The sequence below is a fragment of the Balearica regulorum genome, chromosome 14, assembly GCF_011004875.1.
Source record: "Balearica regulorum gibbericeps isolate bBalReg1 chromosome 14, bBalReg1.pri, whole genome shotgun sequence".
Lineage (NCBI taxonomy): Eukaryota > Metazoa > Chordata > Aves > Gruiformes > Gruidae > Balearica > Balearica regulorum.
In genome coordinates, this window is record NC_046197.1 from 20,035,360 (window position 1) to 20,053,246 (window position 17,887).

At 46.8% G+C, this 17,887-nt stretch overlaps 1 protein-coding gene across 8 annotated transcripts in view; it reads right to left on the reverse strand.

The window, feature by feature from the left end:
* Positions 1–4,969: 4,969 nt before the first annotated feature.
* SHROOM1 (shroom family member 1) overlaps positions 4,970–17,887 on the reverse strand; it is a 48,984-nt gene continuing 36,066 nt past the window's right edge. For 6 of the 8 annotated variants that reach the window (XM_075766244.1, XM_075766241.1, XM_075766245.1 and 3 more), the window contains 7 exons: positions 14,424–17,283; positions 13,148–13,218; positions 9,211–9,792; positions 8,679–8,829; positions 7,680–7,733; positions 7,188–7,460; positions 4,970–5,558 (listed from right to left, as the gene is read on the reverse strand). In XM_075766244.1, the coding sequence (XP_075622359.1) occupies positions 5,304–5,558; positions 7,188–7,460; positions 7,680–7,733; positions 8,679–8,829; positions 9,211–9,792; positions 13,148–13,218; positions 14,424–17,174 (4,137 nt within the window). In that variant the 5' untranslated portion in view covers positions 17,175–17,283 and the 3' untranslated portion in view covers positions 4,970–5,303. The remainder of the gene's footprint in view (positions 5,559–7,187; positions 7,461–7,679; positions 7,734–8,678; positions 8,830–9,210; positions 9,793–13,147; positions 13,219–14,423; positions 17,284–17,887) is intronic. The other 2 variants (XM_075766247.1, XM_075766249.1) reach the window with 1 other exon arrangement.

Consider the following 17,887-nt stretch of genomic DNA (forward strand, 5'->3'; position numbering starts at 1 on the left):
GGCTGACCTGTGTCCTGCCTGCAGGAGATGGGCTCAGCACGGCCCCGCCAGTAAGATCCACCGATACTGTCACGACGACACACTGCAGTGGTACCAACAGACTTTCTCACCGCATTTTTTTGTTGTAGTTTCTTCCACCGCTCTCCTGCGGTAGTTTTCTCCTTTGCAGCAAAGCACGACAGCTCCGCTCCGGGCTCGGGTCAGCTCCGGCTGGACCAGCTCGCTGCTCTCCAAGCGGCCGGCTGTCCGTGTGCCTCTGCTCTCTGTTACAGACTCTTGCCCGTCAGTGAGAATCACTCAGATCTCTTTTTCTCCTACCACCGGCTCCTGCTTCCCTCTGCGACGTGGGGCGACACGGCCCTCGTGCCCAGGAGCAGCTGAACCCCGGGAAGGGCTGCTGAGCCAGCGGCCATCCCAGCAGGAGCTGTGCCGGGGCAGGGACCTCAGGAGGGATTGCTTCACAAGTGGTTCCTTCCTGAGGAGTTTGGGGTGTTCTCGTTCTTACGTCATGGGCTGAAGGCCATTAGAAAGACGCCTGCTTGTTTATGCACATTTTTTAGAAGTGTCTCGTATTCTCTAAATCAAGACTATCAGCTCAGCCCATATTTTCTCTCTGTGGATTTATCCATGAGATGAGTCAGCTTCAAGGCTCATGTGACATTTAAGAGTCTCCCCGATAACCTTTAGTGCCTCCATTTAGCAGCAAAATTCACGTGCTGCTTCTTGAGTGCGTTTTGTGAAACCCAGAGGTTGCATGATGCCTACAGCCTGATTATTCTTTAATGTATACGTGGGCTCCCTTCAGGCGGAGAAGATTAGCTTTGCAATGCTGCTCGGAGTTTATTTTTAAAATTTTATTCAGATGGTTGCCATGAATTCCCAAAGCAGAGAGAACATCTTTCTACTTATTAAATGCAGCTCTCAGAAGCAGCGAACAGATCTGTTGCAGAGTACATTTACACTGACCCCTGCACTCCTCCGTTTCTCAGTCAGCTCCACATGCGAAAGTCCCACAGTGTAACGCCCCAGTGAAGAACACGAGGCATGGGTTTAAAAAAAAAAAAGAATTAAAATCCTTCAGTTTAGTGCCTGAGACGCTGAAACAGCAGCTCCTGATCCAGCAGCGACTCCCACACATTGCAGTGGGTGTTAAATCAAATTCTAAATGAGCTGCTGCTTCTCAAAGCCCCGCCGTTGCTGCCAAGACACCGTCAGACAGGGATGAGGCACTGTCTGCCTCCACTGACCGCTCGCTCCGTCCCACACCTGGACGCTTGCTCATCGCTCTGGCTCCAGGCAATAAAAGGGATCTTTTCGTCCTGAAATCAGGCCCACCTGCTTTTGCTTAGCAGAACATAAGCTACCGCAGTTTCTTCCCCCAAGCTGCTCGTGCGTCGATGGCCAAACGAGTTACAGAGATTGTTCCTGGAATCCCACCAGCCTCCCCGCAGCCGGCACCCCGCGGGGCAGAGCCGGGCTCCCGCGTTTTGCCTATTTATTTCACCTTCTCTTTCTCATTGGCACTATTATTTTGCTTTCTCCTGGACGTAGCTGGAATTAATTCACACAGACAGCTCACCGCAGGTCTGCGACAACAGTCCTCTCATGGTGGTGGGGTCACATACCTTCTACCTGGGATGTGAAGAAAGCATTAGGCTTGCAGGCTGCAACCGGGAGACTCCGAACCGTTCCTGTTCCCGCTGGGGCAGCCGCGGGGGTTTCCTGCCCGCCCTCCCCCGAGGATCAGGTAGCAGGGAGCTCCTTCATTCCTCACATTCCCCCACCACGCACGCTGGACTTTGCCTAAGCAGCAGCTCAGCAGGTCTCAGCACCGGTGAACTGCCAAGTCCCTGAAGCCCCTGGAAGCCAACAGCAGCGGCTGGGAAGAAGAGCAGAGCGTCACGGCTTCCCCGGTCAGAGGCAACTCCGTATCATCGCTGGAGAAGTCACAAATGGAAGGCTCGTGAGAAGTGGTGTTAACAGTAATAACGTACAAGCACTGCACAGGGTTTCAGTTCCATAATCCTTACATTTGCAAGATTTGCTTCCCCAAGATGACCAGTTGTTGCTATTTACAGCTCAGGTGTTCAATTTGTCTTCTGCCTGTGCAGGGTCACAAAAACCTGTCTGGAGCAGCGTGGGATCACAGTGTTGTAGAAAGGTGCTCTGCAGTTCTGGCCATCTTGGTTTCTGTGCTCCAAGAGGCAGGAAGGGAGGGCAGAGAGACGGGGAGCTGCGTCAGCAGCGATGGCAGAGGCGTGCGGGTACGTGGGGTTTTGTTCTCACTGTTGGTGCAAGAACCTGTGGAAGGAGGCACCACGGCTGGAGAAGGGAGAGCTTGGGACAGCAGTAGGAAATCTGTTTATGGAGCTTTTCAGGCAGCTTAGGCTGGAATATGAAGTCTTCTCGTGTTACTCCCCAGAATAAAATTAAGGGAGTATCAGCTAAACTGCATGACGTTCTCCTGCAGGTAACGGCTGTGATTTTGAGCAACCAAAGAGCCTTTCGCCAGTCTCAGAGGTACACAGGGCTGCTCCTAGCTATTAAAAAGGACTCTCTGTGAAGCTCTTAAGATGGGAGCAGATTAAATCCTTATTTGCACATCAGACCGTGATTTTAAAAGCCCACATCTAAGTACGTCAGTGTGCCAGGAACGCTGCACGTGACTTGGGTCCAGTGTGAACTACCACCGTTACCTTGGGCTTGGCCCCGGTAACAAACTGATGAAAAATGATCAGTATCAAAACCGAGACCCACCTGACAATCCAGACCTGCTGGTGCTTTGGAAAGGGGGTTTCTGCTCGCCAGCAAGGAGGTTTCGATGTCACCGCTGCATCCGTTTTTCACCTTGCCTGAAATTCACAGTTCTAACAAAGTAACAAGGAGCAAAGATATGTGACTTTTTTTGAAAATAGAGTAAAAGTTATTTCTAATTGTTACTCTTTGAAGCATACTGGAGAATGCCAGTGTGGTAGGAGCAGCAACCATCCTCCCCGTGACATAAAAGACCAAAAAAGATAAGAGAAACTAAACAGGCCAGACCCATTCTTCCGCTTACAGGCAAGCATTAGCTTCAATTATCAAACATTTATTCCCAATCAGGTGGATTTTCCTCAAACAGGAATAGTAATAATAGGGTGCAACTTCAAGTCAGGCTTCTCACATAATGCGAACAGCTCATTTAACATAGCTCATATTTTTTAAGTTCTCCATTGATTCCGTTAGCATCACTTCTGTTATTTTAAAGACCATTTTCCTAAGGCAGCTTTCAGATTTAGGTATTAACAGCCTGTATTTATGGCCTTTGAGGACCACTGAGCAGATCTACTCACAGGACGTACAGCGTCTGGCCGTTTTCCCCCAGATATTAAGGCAATAACCGGAGTACACAGGGCAGCCTGGTCACTGCACTCCTGGCCTTACTTGTGTCCAGTGAAACAGTGTGTTCAGCATTAAGCTTTTTTGTTCAGATCACTGGAACAAAACGTTAATATTCACAAAACTACATTTTGCTATATACTATGTTATATATTTACCGATACTTGGTACACATCATAAAACTTCTGATGCCAAGCCTTTGGAGCCTTACTCAGGGTACTGTGTGGTTTCTCTTGAAACGCGATACGAGTACTTCTGCATAAATATGCAAACTTAGAACAGAACAATGCTTCTTTGTTGGAGTCTGGAGAGCACCTGATGATGCACTCCTTTATTCTGAAGACAAGTACAGAGCAGCTGACAGCCTCCGAGTCTGGCAAGCTGTTTGTGCTTTACTGCACCGCCGTGTACCTCCCAGGCCACTTCTCAGTTTGCTCGCAGGGAAGTGCAGCACGCTGTACCCAAATCGGTGCCCTCTTTCAGCAGGCAGAGTGTTGGCAAGTTATCCTTAACAAACCTCGCTTGGGCGTACAGTGGTCTCCTTTCCGTACACAGTCATTTCTCGATCACATCAGTCGTGCTGCCCGGTGGGCAAACTCAGATGAAGAATGCGATCTGAAGTAAAACGAACCCAAACCATCAGTTTAAACCCACGTCGACTCCCCATCCTGTGGTTATTGAGAGCTCACGGAATCCCAAAGGAGAAGATGCCTCAGGAGCAGGACGGTTTCTCTCAGTGGTGATGATACTTACTGCAGTCAGGACACGCACCGCTGGTAAAACATTTCCTCGTGTAGCCTGCCATCACGGAACAATGAACATCTATTTTGCCCATGGAAGAAACCTGCGTTCGATTAGTGGCTGCCTTATTCATGGTCTAGGTATGTAGCTCAGATGGAATCTTCCTCTCACTGAACACTTAAAAACAAATAAACAAAACACACTCAAATTTTAAATACAGCAACATCGCTGGTTTGACTCAACACACAACATTAGTCTAAAAGATTTTTGCCGAGGGATTTATATAAAGCCTCGTTGAAACCGAATAATTTCCTCTGCTCGTCCCACCTACCTCACTCTGCCGCAGAGCTTTCCCCCCACGTTCAGCACTTCTTCGGCATGCTGACAACTGAAAACTACCTAAAAACAAACCCCTGGAGGTGCTGCTTGCAAAAGGAACATTTTAAAAGCATAGCGAGGACTTTGCAAATGACTGTGCAGGAGTAAGTTCAGAGTTTATCGTTCCCCAAAGCATTCATTTAAGCTGGCTTCATCACTGACCAGGTCTGTTGGATGCCAATGAGAACCACCCTTTTTTCTGCCCCCCTAAGACCTGCTACTGATCAGCCTACCGGGATTATGCAGAGCCAGGAAAGACCCATGGATGGCAACTGCCAAGAAAGGAAATAATTATTTTCTTCCATTACAGTGTATTTTTACTGTGTCATACATATAAACAGTAGAATCGAGTGCAGGAGTTTCACTGAAATGGTCCGTAACATTTCCTATGGCTTTGTGCAGTCTCCAATTCAAATTTGCACACCCACATCATTTTTCATTTCAAACACTGAAGCCACCCACATGAGGAAAATATTTCTATCGTTCTTTTATTGAGATTATGTCAATCTGGAAACAGATGGACAGACAACAAGAAGGGGAAATACACGCCAAGTTAATAGGAGCAACGCATCCTATCAGTCATCTCCAAATTGCAGTCAGCTACACATCTAAGATGCTGTCAGTTGGCCCGTCCAAAGGGGAAGGCACGTCCAGCGTGTGCCGAGAGCATCCCCAGAGCAGCTAAGCACTTGTCAGTACTGTGGCACTAACGGGATCGCAAGGATTCACCAAACAGAGCGCGTGGGGATTTCCAGGGAAACGTCCCAAATTACGACGTGTAAAAACGGATGGTCTGTTGGTGGGTGTTAGAGGGGGATGCTTTTCTCAAGATTTTCTAATTGTTCTTCAGAAAATTTAATCTGCTCTTCGAGGTCCTTCTGCTCAATCAGCAAGGAGGTCTTGACTTGAACAAAGCGTCGGTAGTCCTGGAGCTGCTGATCGGTCAGGTATTTGGCAAGGATCCCGGAGACCACTCTTTCCCTGCGATCTAGGTTCTCTTTCAGGTCCTTTGCATCTTCCCGCTGTCTAGACAAGAGCTTGTGCCGTTCGTTCAGCGATTGCTAATAGGACAAAAAAACAAAGCAGCATGCTATGAAAACTCATAATTCCTGGCAGACTCTAGATCTTCATTTGGAAGCCACAGTCGATTTAGTTTAATTACTTCCTCTTGTGGGCTTTGTGTTCCACATGAGTTTTTTCTCGATTGAATTACTCGTTCTTGTGGCTTGTAAGGTAAAGACACCCAGTAAACCCCAGCAAGGCTCACTTCTTCCATGCTGCCCTCAGGAAAAAAATCAATATACTTGACAGTCTGGTAATTTTAGAGTATCCTGTATTTGTCTTCATTCAATTAGAAGCTCTTTAAGGCACATATCTCTGTATTTTGCGAGTCACATGTAGTCAGAGCGCCAATGTCATATTCAAAAGATAGTGTGACTTCTATTAGAAAGTACACGCGATAAAGTAACTTCGATGCAGACAGTAACTGTTCATCAAAAGCTTCTTTTTAACAAACCCACGAGAATCAAGCCTTGCCTGTTCTACAGGATTTTAATACCTTTCGCATTTTAGCTAATTCTCTTTCAGCTGTAATGATTTTCACAGGGATAGCACTGCTGGGCAACATCCGGTTTCAGGACAGCGTCCATAAATATACCATGGAGCAACGGTCACCAGCGACACCCTAAAAATGGAGTGTTGCTGGTTTTGCTAACACTGGGGCCATTGCAGCCACTGGGAGACCGTTGTAAAAATGCTGGCACGTAACCCAGTCTTTATTGAGCATGTTATTCAAATTTTTGAATAAATTATTTTAATGTTTTTAATATGAAGAGTATAAGCATAACACTAAAGAAAGAGCAGCCCCCCTGCCAACCACAAAGCCAAAGTCAGCGTGAAATACTGCTCAAAATTATTCGTGTTAACACGACTGACATTTTGGAGCGGGTAGATCCTGATTCTCCGTATCACACTGCACGGCAGGACTCTCTTAGTGCCCTTCTGCACGTGAGCTACGATAAACCTCTAGAGCTACAGGTCGGCAGCCACACAGCTCCAGGAAATCCCAGTTTTTCTAACTCTGTGCTTTTCTAATTTCCAAATGACAGATAACAGCAGGTATTGTATTGATAAAAACCTATCTAAAAGCAATAAGGACAGCAGGAAAGCATGATTCCTGGGATCAGTTTGGCTTGTCTTCTCTAGCAAAAAAAAAAGCATATTTCAGACTTGAAAAGATTTCCTGGTGAAATGAGACAATTCCTAATTTTCCAGCAAAACTGGCTAGTTGAGTTAAAGTAGTTAAGACAAATGAAATAGGATTTCAAAGGCAGTAATTACTGCATTGAAATTACCAGTGGGGGAAAAAAAAAAATAACGAAGGGAAAAGCCCTGTGGAGCAGAGGCGTGGAGCTGTTCCACAGGGAGCAGCCCGAGGGTGTCGGACCCTCGCAGGGAGCACCCCGTGCAGAGCTCACCCTGCACTTCGGTTCTCCAGCACAGAAACCAGGGTGCTCCCCAAAGGTCCGCTCTGCGGAGACACAGCCCGTCGCGTGGCACTAAACGCTGGGCGGGATTCGTGAATATTTTACAACTTTTGTTTCGAGCCGTCAGACAAATGAGGTGAGCACAGCCCCACCTGGAAAGAAGCGAACAAAGCAAATTAAATACCCTGCTCGCTTCTCACTCACCTTCTCCTCAGCATCCGTATTGCCATCGATCCTCCTCATGGCATTTTGGACTCGGGCGAGGCGGCTGGACAGGCAGAGCAAGAGGCTCACAACCTTCTCCAGGTCCCCGATGAACATCATGTACCGCTCAAACTCGTTGGGCTTGCAGACGTCCCGCACCGTCGCCTCCAGCTCCTCGCCTCGCTGGGCGCACTCCCTGGCTTCAGAGAGGATGAGCTCCCTCTCCTCCCACAGGGTCTGCAGCTTCGACCGGAGGCTGGAGATGAGTTCCAGCTGCAAAGGGGGGGGAAAAAAAAAAATCACAGAAAGCTGTTATTGCCAAAGAGAATCTGCATCATTTCTATTGTGTGGATTTTCCTCACCTTGTCTTCGCTAAATTCTGGACTTTTAAAATAATTGTAAGCTCTGGGAAAGAAAAAAGGGAAAAAAAGTAAAGATTTCCTAAGCTGCACTTAATTCTCATACTCTGAAAAGCAAATTGCTGGTAATCACCTTAACTGGTGATATAATCCCTAGCTCAGAGAGCTTCCACTCAGTCAGAGTGAACTGCAATAAAGATTACAACGTGATTACACGCAGTTATGCTCTAAGACATGAACATGAAGTCACAGATCCATTACCAAGCTTTACAAGAACCGACTGGAATTTCATTTATAATATACGCAGAAGTCGTCAGTCCCACGGGTGATTCGAGCAAGCCGCAGCGCCTGGGTAGCAAAGCAAGCGGGGGAGGCTGTTTGATACGGAAACGTTGATAGGGAAAAAGGCTCCGAGAGCGGAGCGGGAGAAGAACCCCATCAGCATCTTCGGAAATCAGCCGGCGGCACCGTGACCAGGAGCGGCAGTTGGACGGTGGGTAATGGGGAATGTCACCGCACGCGCAGCGGGAGGAAGATTGTCATTACCTGGGATGGAGCACGGCCAGCTTTCTACAGGAAAAAAATAATCTAATTCTTCAAAGCTACGTACTGCCCTTCCAAGCTGCCGTATTTCTATCGTAGTCCAGCCATGTCCCAGCCACCCCTATTCCCTGCACGTACGGAAGTTACCAGGGCACTGCAGCGTGCAGTTCTGCTGCCAGTTCTCTCAGAGTGAAAAACATTTCTCATTTAGGCTGCCAGCTGTAATGAATTTTACAGATTTTGAGACCAGATTTGAGTGTTAAATTGTGAGTCAGCTGCTGCACAGGAGCTGGCCTTGCAAGGAAATGCATAGCCAGGATAGAGCCCATCCCCATGACCTGCTGAAGATAACTGTGTGGGAGGAGAGATCTGAATCAAACCAGGCAGGGCTTAAATACCGCTTGTGATCAATATGCCAGTTTGCCAGGACTTCCCCTACTGGAAAAAATGGATTGAAAGTTATCTGCGAAACGTTATCACTGGGATAAAATTTTAACAAATAAAAATATCCACAGTAATATTTGTGTGACATAACAACTTCTCTGTCGTGGTGAAGAAACAGCAGTTCCTCTGATGGTCATCTACATACTTTCTTAGACGTGATGTCATCCAGGTCATTTGTGCTGTCTCTGCTCCTGTTCAGGACTCGGCTTCCCTTCGAGGTAGGATCTTCGCTCCTTTGCTTGGCACCGTGTTCAGATTCAGGATGTTCTTCTGTTGCGTCTTTACTGCTTTTCCCACTATTGGAACAGAAAATAAATACCCATGGCAAACACAAGTTTTGTTCTCAAATATTATGTTCATAGATTAATCCATCTTGACTTCAGATTCACTCTCCTCTCTTCTCACAGCAGCAATTTTTCTAATTTTTTGACAGATACAGAGCAAAAGATTTGCAGCCCAGGTTTGTCACAGCCTGTTTTAGTAAGGTACCATTGAACCACATTTCTTCTGTCATATACCCACAGCCTCAGGTATTTCTTGACATATGAATCAGAAAGCTAAAATATTTTGCTAATGAAACAAAAATAAAAAAACATGCTCAAGTCATCTTACTACTAGTATGACATTCATAGTCTAAAATAGCTTAAAATACTAGGTAATTGGTTTTGTCTACTTACTCATTCTCCTGCACATGCCGTATGTCTCCCTTTTTTCTGTGTGATTTATCCAGCATGGAAATGTTAATGGGAAACAGACCCTCCATCAGGTCTAGAACAGTTTTTCTAGCAGGATGAGGCATGAGAATATCAACCAGAGAACTGTCTTTGGCAATGATCTCCATAGCTAGCTCTTCGTATCGCTGGTCTTCAGGAGACTGCAGTCTCCTTCGGGGAGGATCTGTCTCTCTCTCGGGGAGAATATCATCTCGGGTACTGTGCATGGACGTGTCCTTTGCAACTAAACCTTGGGCTGTGGCTCTGTCTCCGTGGTGAGGCTGAGCTAACGCCGTGTGGCAGGACGTTACTCGCTCCTGAGGAGCTGCAGGCTGCTGCTCTGGACACTTCATTAGAGCATTGCCATTCAGAGATGTACTTCTGCATTCCTCCTCCACCTGAGCATCTTCCTTGCTTCCGCTTCTTGGGATAGGAATAGAGGTTTCAGGAGTCAGCTCCTTACTATCCTCACAACATGCACGTCCAGTTATGTCGTTGTCTTTGTATTCATGATTCTTGCATCCATCTTTCTCGGGATCACAGAAACTATGAGAAAACAGACACTTTTTATTTCAGACACTTCCTCTAAAACAGACATTTTTGCAGAGTGTTTAAGCAGCTACAGGTAATTGTCATTATCTTTCCAGCTTCCTCTTTTTATTAAAGTTTTTAAAATTCAGGTTCCTTAATACCTATTTGCTTGGGAAAAAAGAGAGTATATAAAATGTGTAGCTGCACCCCTCTATGTGATTTGAATCCCCATTCAATTTCTCATTTCCTAATTACGACCCACACACATGTTTCCTGAAATAAGCCTGTGGTAAAGCGTGCCTGGAAACGCCACGCTGATGGTATTTCAGAAATGGATGACAAGCGCGCAGCCATCCCCCCAGCCTTCCTGAGCACCGTGCCAACGGGACGAGACGCTGGCAGGGACAGGGGTTTGCTGAGACCTTTCTCAGGCCACATCTGGGCACCACCTGGCAGTAACGGAGGAGGATGATTTGCATTTTGCATTTTCCTCCACCAGCCCTCTTGCAAGAGAGCAAATCTTTACTGTCTTGTTCCGTACACCTTCTTATTTCGATAGCGAGAATGTTTCAGCCCAAGAGTGAGAACCGGTTTGATGCTGTCACCGTCTCCTGTGCGTCACTTCTCAGTCCTTCTTAGAGAAGACGTCTAGTGCTTCCTTCTCTTTAGGCAAACCCAAGGCCAGCACAGAGGAAAGGCTGTTCATCTGAGGCTTCTGTTTTGAAATGGCCATTAGACTTAAGTAAAAGTTTTATTAAATCCTTTCAGTTAACCATTTTGCGATCAAACTTCTACCTCTGAGTTGGCCAATGCATGTCTGACCCAGTGCTTTGAGTTTTCTGATGCATCACTTCAGAAGAAACGTTGATGGAAAAAGCTACTTACAGAATAAGTAGACATGTAATTTAAAAATACACTTTGGGACAGAATTTGCAAGAATATAGGGGCACTGTTGAAAAAGTATGCATAGAACATCCTCTGCAGTCACTGATGTTCATATATACATCCATGTAACTGCTTGTGAAAGTAGTCGGTGCATCTGCATATAGAAATATTATTGTACTAATTGTGACTGAGTGAACAAACCTATTTTCTCCTCTAGCAATATTTTTTCAGAACCTAGCAGCATTATGAGGGGACAGTAGAGAGGAAAGCGAGAGGGATTAGATGGAAAGAAGATTTATAAGCCCCAATTTAACTATGTTACCCTGACATATGAGCTTCAATGTCGTAGGCACAAAGCAAAAATTTCCTCCCTGAAAACAGGTATAGAGAGTTCACTGCAGGTTTTGTCCGCTCCTTTCTCTAAGGTCCCATGTAAAAACGACGCTGCTGGAAGAGAACCGGTCCTTCCCTCCCCTAACGGTACTAATGAACCCTGTCTATGGATGGTGTGAATCCTTCCACGCTGTATGTGGAGAGATGAAGGTTGGCATTTTCTCTTCTGGAGGAGACCAGGGCAGTGGAGAGCGATGAAGAGACTCAACGTCTAACGGCGGAGGCTGCAGTACCCCCAGTGAAGATACACAGAGCAGCTTCAAGAAAATACCAGCAGATTTTGTTGTGCTAGGAAAGCTTCCACGTGCTTGGACCTTTGTATTTAATCCCACGAGCCCCACACTGTTTCCTGACGCAGACGTGGGGCTCTGTGGAGAGCGTGGATGGTTTGCAGCTGAGCTGCGCTGACCCAGCTCAGGCAGGCGCTGCCGAGACACAAAGCTTTTCACGTGGCCAGCCTGAGCTGTGGCTCAGCGATGAAAGGCTTACTGTTTCTGAAATGCCATCTTCTCCCATAACTTCCCTTCTTCCAGGTCTGCAGACCCTCTGCCTGTCGGCTTTAACACAGCCTTTTTAGCAGTTCATCAAAAAAGAGAAGTCAGCTTGGCAAAGGGAAATTCAGTCATAGATAGTGACTAACAGCGTCACTTAGATACAGTTGTTATGTGCACCTTTTCACTGCAATTAAAAACAAAAACTTCATTTGACCTTGTCTTGAACCACCTGGTTCTGGTGATTGAGTGACACCCTCAGTGCTGGAAAAGCCTTTCCATCGAAAAGGTACTAAAAATGCCCCCGGTAAAACACCACGGCATCGCAGTGTGATGCTGTACTGCGATACCTGCGTTAATGTGATGATGATGCAGTATTGTGATCACGGACTGACAAACATTTCTGGAATGATAGATGATGAAAAGAAGAGATACAGACACCCAAGAAAATCACTGCAAACATTGCCGGGTCTTATTCTTACTCATTCTGAGCAAAACAAACCATCTGCAGCAGTTATCGTGGAAAATGGACATCATCAGCGGAAACTGCCTCAAAATTGTCTTGTGCAATTGGATGGATGCAAAATACGCATAAGAATGTCCTCAAGCTTTTTTTTCACTAACCCACGGACACTGTTGTGTGGGCAACGATCACAGCTCGCTCTTCCTGCTGGTCCCAGTTGGAACTTTTATTTCAGTAATTACTACGGCACGCGCACCCAGTTTAGCCTGGATTTTCTACCACGGCTCAGCAGCACTTCGTTGTGGAGGAAAACAAAGAAGAAAAAGTGAGACACAACTAACAGAATGAAACCTGTACTTACAGTTCTTTCCCAAAGATGATCATCTAAATTAATTACTAATGAAACCAGTTCTGGATTCTCATCTTTTCATTACTTAGTACCTATTACAGAGCTATGATCACATACGTCTCTGATGTTCCTGTTCTGTCCACAACTTCCAGTGACCTGCTAAGCCTCTTAACTAAACTAGGAAATTCAAGAAAAACTTCAAAATCTTACTAAAAATACTAAAATATCTAAGATAATCAAGCCTCCAGAAACCATTGGGATCTTTGGAAATTCTATTACTACACAAGTGTCAGCGTCGCTGCCTTGTTGAGACAAAGTTCAGATCTTCTTCTCCCCAACGCTCCTCAAACAAGCAAAACAAACAGGGAGAGTTAACATACAAACTTTCTAGTTAGCTATGCGTAAACGGCCCAGTATTTTCTTTCCTTTAAAGAGTCACACCAAAAGCCCCTGTTACGCCACTCTGCGCACACACATTTTCCACACCCGAGCTGTCGCAGATGCCGTTTTCGCCGGAGCTCAGCTGAGGGAGCTGTGCTCTCAGATATCCGAAGGAGAGCGGCTGCCGCAGGGAGAGCGGCTCAGGTACGCTCTGCGCTTTCTGCTTTTGCTCCACGCAGTAGTTATGATTTTTAAAGACTGTCCCAAAATGAAACAACTAGCGTAGCGGATGAAGATTCCCATACGGCTAACGAGGGATCCCAGGAGACGAGGGCAGAAGCAGACAGCCGCGGCTGCCGCTGGAGTTCACGCGGCTTGGACGTAGGCTCGACCTAGGCGCAGCCTTACCTGGGGGTACCGAGGCAGCTCTCGCAACGCCGCGACGGTGCCGCTGCCCCACCGGCACATCTGGAAGTGTCCTGGAAATGAAAACAGCACACTGGGACAAGCAGCATTTTCAGGCTAGGCAGCGGTTTAGTTTGACTCCCACATCTGTTATCCCCAGAAACAGAAGCCAACAGTAGATCTCTGAGCAGGTACACAAGGGTTTCATTTCTGAGTGTGTCTAGTTCCTTTTATTAGTGAAAAGGCTATTATGCTCTTCCTAGGTAGCATCCATCTCTTTTTTCCTAGAAAACCAAAGAACAGCTAGCAACAAAATACATACTCCACTCTCGCTGACTCCCACAACAATTCAGAAAGCAGGCAGCGCTCATGGAAGTTTGTCAGCCTCTGCAGTTGGGTAATTTTCGTAATATGTTAGATTAGTTATTTTCTAACCCTTTTATCTTCTTTATTCTCCTTGACAACAACATTGACAGCTACCATCCTTCAAATTCAGGAGCCAAAAAGGTTGGTCATTTATAAAAATCTCTCTACCATAACCCTTTCTGGGACAGCGCTCTAACGCAGCTGCCGTAGTTAACAGCGGTGACTGCTGAAACGCGAGCAGCAGCACCCCGCGTGCAGCACGTGCTCTCCGCAACCGTGATGTCCAAGCGCAGACCCCGCGCGCACCCCTCCGCAGCTCTGGAAGGGACCCTCAGGCGCCGGGCGATGGCCAGCCCTCGAGCAGAGCCTACGGCGCTTGCAGAGCGTGTCCCCTGGGGCAGACACTCCTCAGCTCCCCTGTCTTTACCTCCGCACTTGCCCAATGACAACAAGCGACTCTGCCCAAACCCACTATGCGTTTCAGTCAGCTCTTCCGAAGTCTCCGTTCTTATGCAATTCTTAAAACTTTTCACATTAAAGAGCACCTCGTTTGTCTGCAATACTTTCTTACAAAATACTTTTCAGGAATAATGAATTGTCACCATTAAACAGAAATACGTAACATGTTAAAACTGGTAGCACTTCTTTCAGAAGTCCCCCAAATTATTTCTCCTGCACACTGCAAAGCAAACCATGCATTTTGCTTTGAAACAGCTACACAGCACTTCCCATAGATTAACCAAATGTGGCTTTCCCCCCGCTTCTGTCATCTCCCTACTACACGCTCAAAAAATAAAGTCCTAATTCCTCGATTGTCATGTTCAGCAGTTTTTCCTGTGAATAGTCCCACAGTTCTCTAAAGCAGTCATGAGTTGGATTCAAACCATAATTATTATCTTAGTATCGTTCTTACCTGTGTGGAAGGAGGAGTCGATCTGGATCTCTCAGGAGCTCTCCCAGATGCAGGATCACCCACCTGCGGGAGACTTTCAGCGGACACACACTTGCCGGCGCAGCTCCCGCCCGCTTCGCTGGGAGACGGGTCGTGCTTCGCGGTGGCTGTGCCAGCAGCAGCGGAGCTGGGATCGCACCTGCTGGCCACGCTCAGCGGGGGAACAAAAGCCAAAGGAGGAAAAACATCTGGCGATTTTTCTTTAGAGAGAACTTGGCAGGAAACCTCATTGTTTTGCACCTTCCTGCCCCCGTTTGGATTGGGAGCCTTGCCAGGAGGCCATTTGGGATGCGACAGCCTCGTCTGCAGGGGCGGCTTATGCAGCGGGAGGTGTTGTGAACTACCTGGTCTTTGATTAATCTTTCGTTCCATGTATTCGATAAGCGCAATATGCTGGATTTGTTTCAGCTCCGTCCTGGAGATACTTGAATTGGAAAGTGCCCTCCCTCTGTTTTCCAGCGTCTTTCTCCTAGCTGCCACTGTATCCTGCTCAGCGATTTCATCCCTGACTTGACTCCATGAAACTTCCTTATCTGCCAGCTGATCGAGTTTCTCAGGCTCCGAATAACACAGTTTCTTTTGCTCCTTTGCTACCCTTTTCCTTCGCCCTATTTGACCTATTTGTGGCCTCTTAATTTCTTCATCTCTGCTGACACTTTCCAAGGATTCTAGGTGACAAGGGGAACAAGGAACAGGTTTGGCATCCTCGCTTGCACTGGATAATGAGAAAGACCTAAGGTGTTCGATTGAAGGCCTTTTAGAGGGTTTCTGTCTCAGTCTAATGGGCAAACTCATCTGTAAGTCTTTTCTTTTAAAGGATGTTTCTCTCAGAACCCTTTTTTGAGCCACTTTAAGTTTCTCTCTATAGTCGTTCTTGAAACTCTCATCTGTGGATGAAACAGGACTGCCGAGAGTGAGATCTTCAGCCTCAAGCAGGTCATCAGCAATGCACCGATGGCGGTGGTCGGTCCTTTGAAGCTGATTGCCTTCCCTTTGTATCTCTAGGCACCGCGCTGAGGCAGAGTAGCTGCTTGCTGGAAATTCCTTTGGTGAGCTCCTTGAGTCCTCCTGACATTGGGTGAGCTTGTTGGGGTGCAGGATATCGGTGGTTTTCCCCCCAGAAAGATAGTAAAGCATCGGAGTCGTCTGCCTGGTTATTTGTTCAGCAGCAAGATCATCCCGAAACTGTCTGAAGAGCTGTTTTTGAAAGTCAGGTTGATATCTCTGAACAGGAGGTTCCTCTTGTTCTACATGCGTGCTAAGGTCAGGACTGCTGTTATTAGCCTGTTTGTCTTTTTGGACTTCATGTAAAAACTGAGATGTGGAATCTTCCTTTGGTCTGAAAAAAGACATTTGGGTAGTATTATCACAGCATTGCTCGTTTGCCTGCTCCGACTCCTCACAGTGAGAGCGCTCCACTTCTACAGTATCGTAGCTGCAGGACAGGGATGGTCTCTGCGTTTTGGTTTGCTGATTCAGGAACGGTTCCCTAACATCACTCCCAATTTTTCCTTCAGAGTCATAGCACTGATTTTCATCGGTACAACTGTTCAGCTTCCTGGAAGCATTTTTAATTAGAAGAGCATTCTCCGTGTATTTTAGGTCACGACTGTCCTCAAACACATCTTGATCCAAGTCTGAACGCACCTCGGCACGGAGCGGGCACTGTTGGCTGGGTTCTGGCGCTGCGCTTTGCAGATCTGCTCCTCTCAAAGTTGGCTTACGCACACCGCAGGGATGCTGTTTATCTTCTCGCGTATCATTAACAGTGCCAGGGCTGGTACGCACTGCGTGATAGGACCGGGAGTTCATCTCTTCAGGAATTTTGTAAGCATGACTTGAATTATAAGCAGAAAGTATTTTAGGGACATTAGCCACAGAGTCAGTCTTTAAATATTCCTGAAAAATGAATGAAGAAGGTCTGCTGAAAATGTGTGGATTGCTTCTCTTTAGAGGTTGCTGGGGTGGGCTCCACTCTCCATTTTCCTCTGTCTTTAACCCCTGAATTTTTGATGTAGATACCTCATTTGTAGAATCAGACTTATTTTCCAGAGTCTTTCTCCTAGCAGCCACTATATCTTGCTCAGTAATTTCATCCCCATGTTGACTCCGCAGTACATCCCTATCCGCTTGGTGACTGTCCTGCACACAAGGAGCTGGCTGCACACTACGCTCACCGTGACCTCCAGAGTTGTGTCTCCCTCTTGAGTTTTCAAAGTGTCGAGTGACTTTATAGCTATCGAGCCGCGTGGGAGGAGAAGGTGGAGGTGCAGCCAGAGGCTGATTCGAAGTCCCTCGGGTAGGAGTGCTTCCACAGCGTTCAGCGAGGCTGGTGCTGTGCGAGTGATTATGGATGCTCAGGTCTGGTGCCTTGTACGGATGCAGGCATCTGAGGTCAGTTGCTGCACTGAGATTATAAATACCTCTTACATATTCTGAGTCCATGTACGGTACCTGCTCTGGGGGCAAGCAGCAGTTTCCACCATAGCACGAGGGGGTGGGATACTCTGGAACATTTGATCCCCCTGAGAAAGAGCTGTAAGCAGAGTCTACTCTTCCAGGGAGGTGCAAGAGATGGTCTACACTGCTGATCGACTTCACCGGCGAAAGACGATTACCATTTTTAGGAGAGGTCACAGGCTCTAACAGCTCTCCAATTCTGCCACCTTGCCTGTGAGTCCATCTTTCTATCTCATTCCCGGATGAAGCCATGTTGTAGCATTTCCGGAAATCAAAGTCTGATTAAACAACGTCCACAAATCAGTTGTTAGAAAAAGCACATTTTTCTCTGTTGCCACATTCCAATAATATCTAGAGGATCCTAAGAAGAAAGAGAAACATGTGAAAAAGACTCAGTGGGAGGATTCTGATTGCGCCTGGGGAGATCAGGCAGCGAGCATTGCACACGTACTCAAGATGAGAACCTGAAAATAGTATTTAGAGCAGCCAGAAGTTTCTGGCTTCAGTAATTATCAGGACCTTGGAACGATCATTTCCTCCATCGCAAACAGAGCAACTAAGTCTTTAATAACAAGAGTTCTCTAGATCTTCATTACATCTAAAAGACTATACATACAATTAGAAGATGCCCTCTCATTATGATTGCAAAATATCAAGGGCCAGAGTCAAAACTAGTTTCTGAATCTGCCTAGAAATAAATCCGAGAGGTTGAAAATCCCAGCTCAGATGCTGCCTAATCCTGGAGGTGCTGAAATACAACACGCACCTGGCTGGTTGAAGTTTCAAAGCGACTCAGAGTTGTGCTTCCAAAACCGCTCACAACTGCGGATCGGTGCCTCGCTCTCATTTGTACGGATCTAAGCAGCACGCGGGGCTGCAACTACACGACTGCAATGACATCACACAAAGCGTGCCCCAAACCCCACCAGTGCCTCCACGTTTCCTTTCAGAAAATCTCAGAGAGA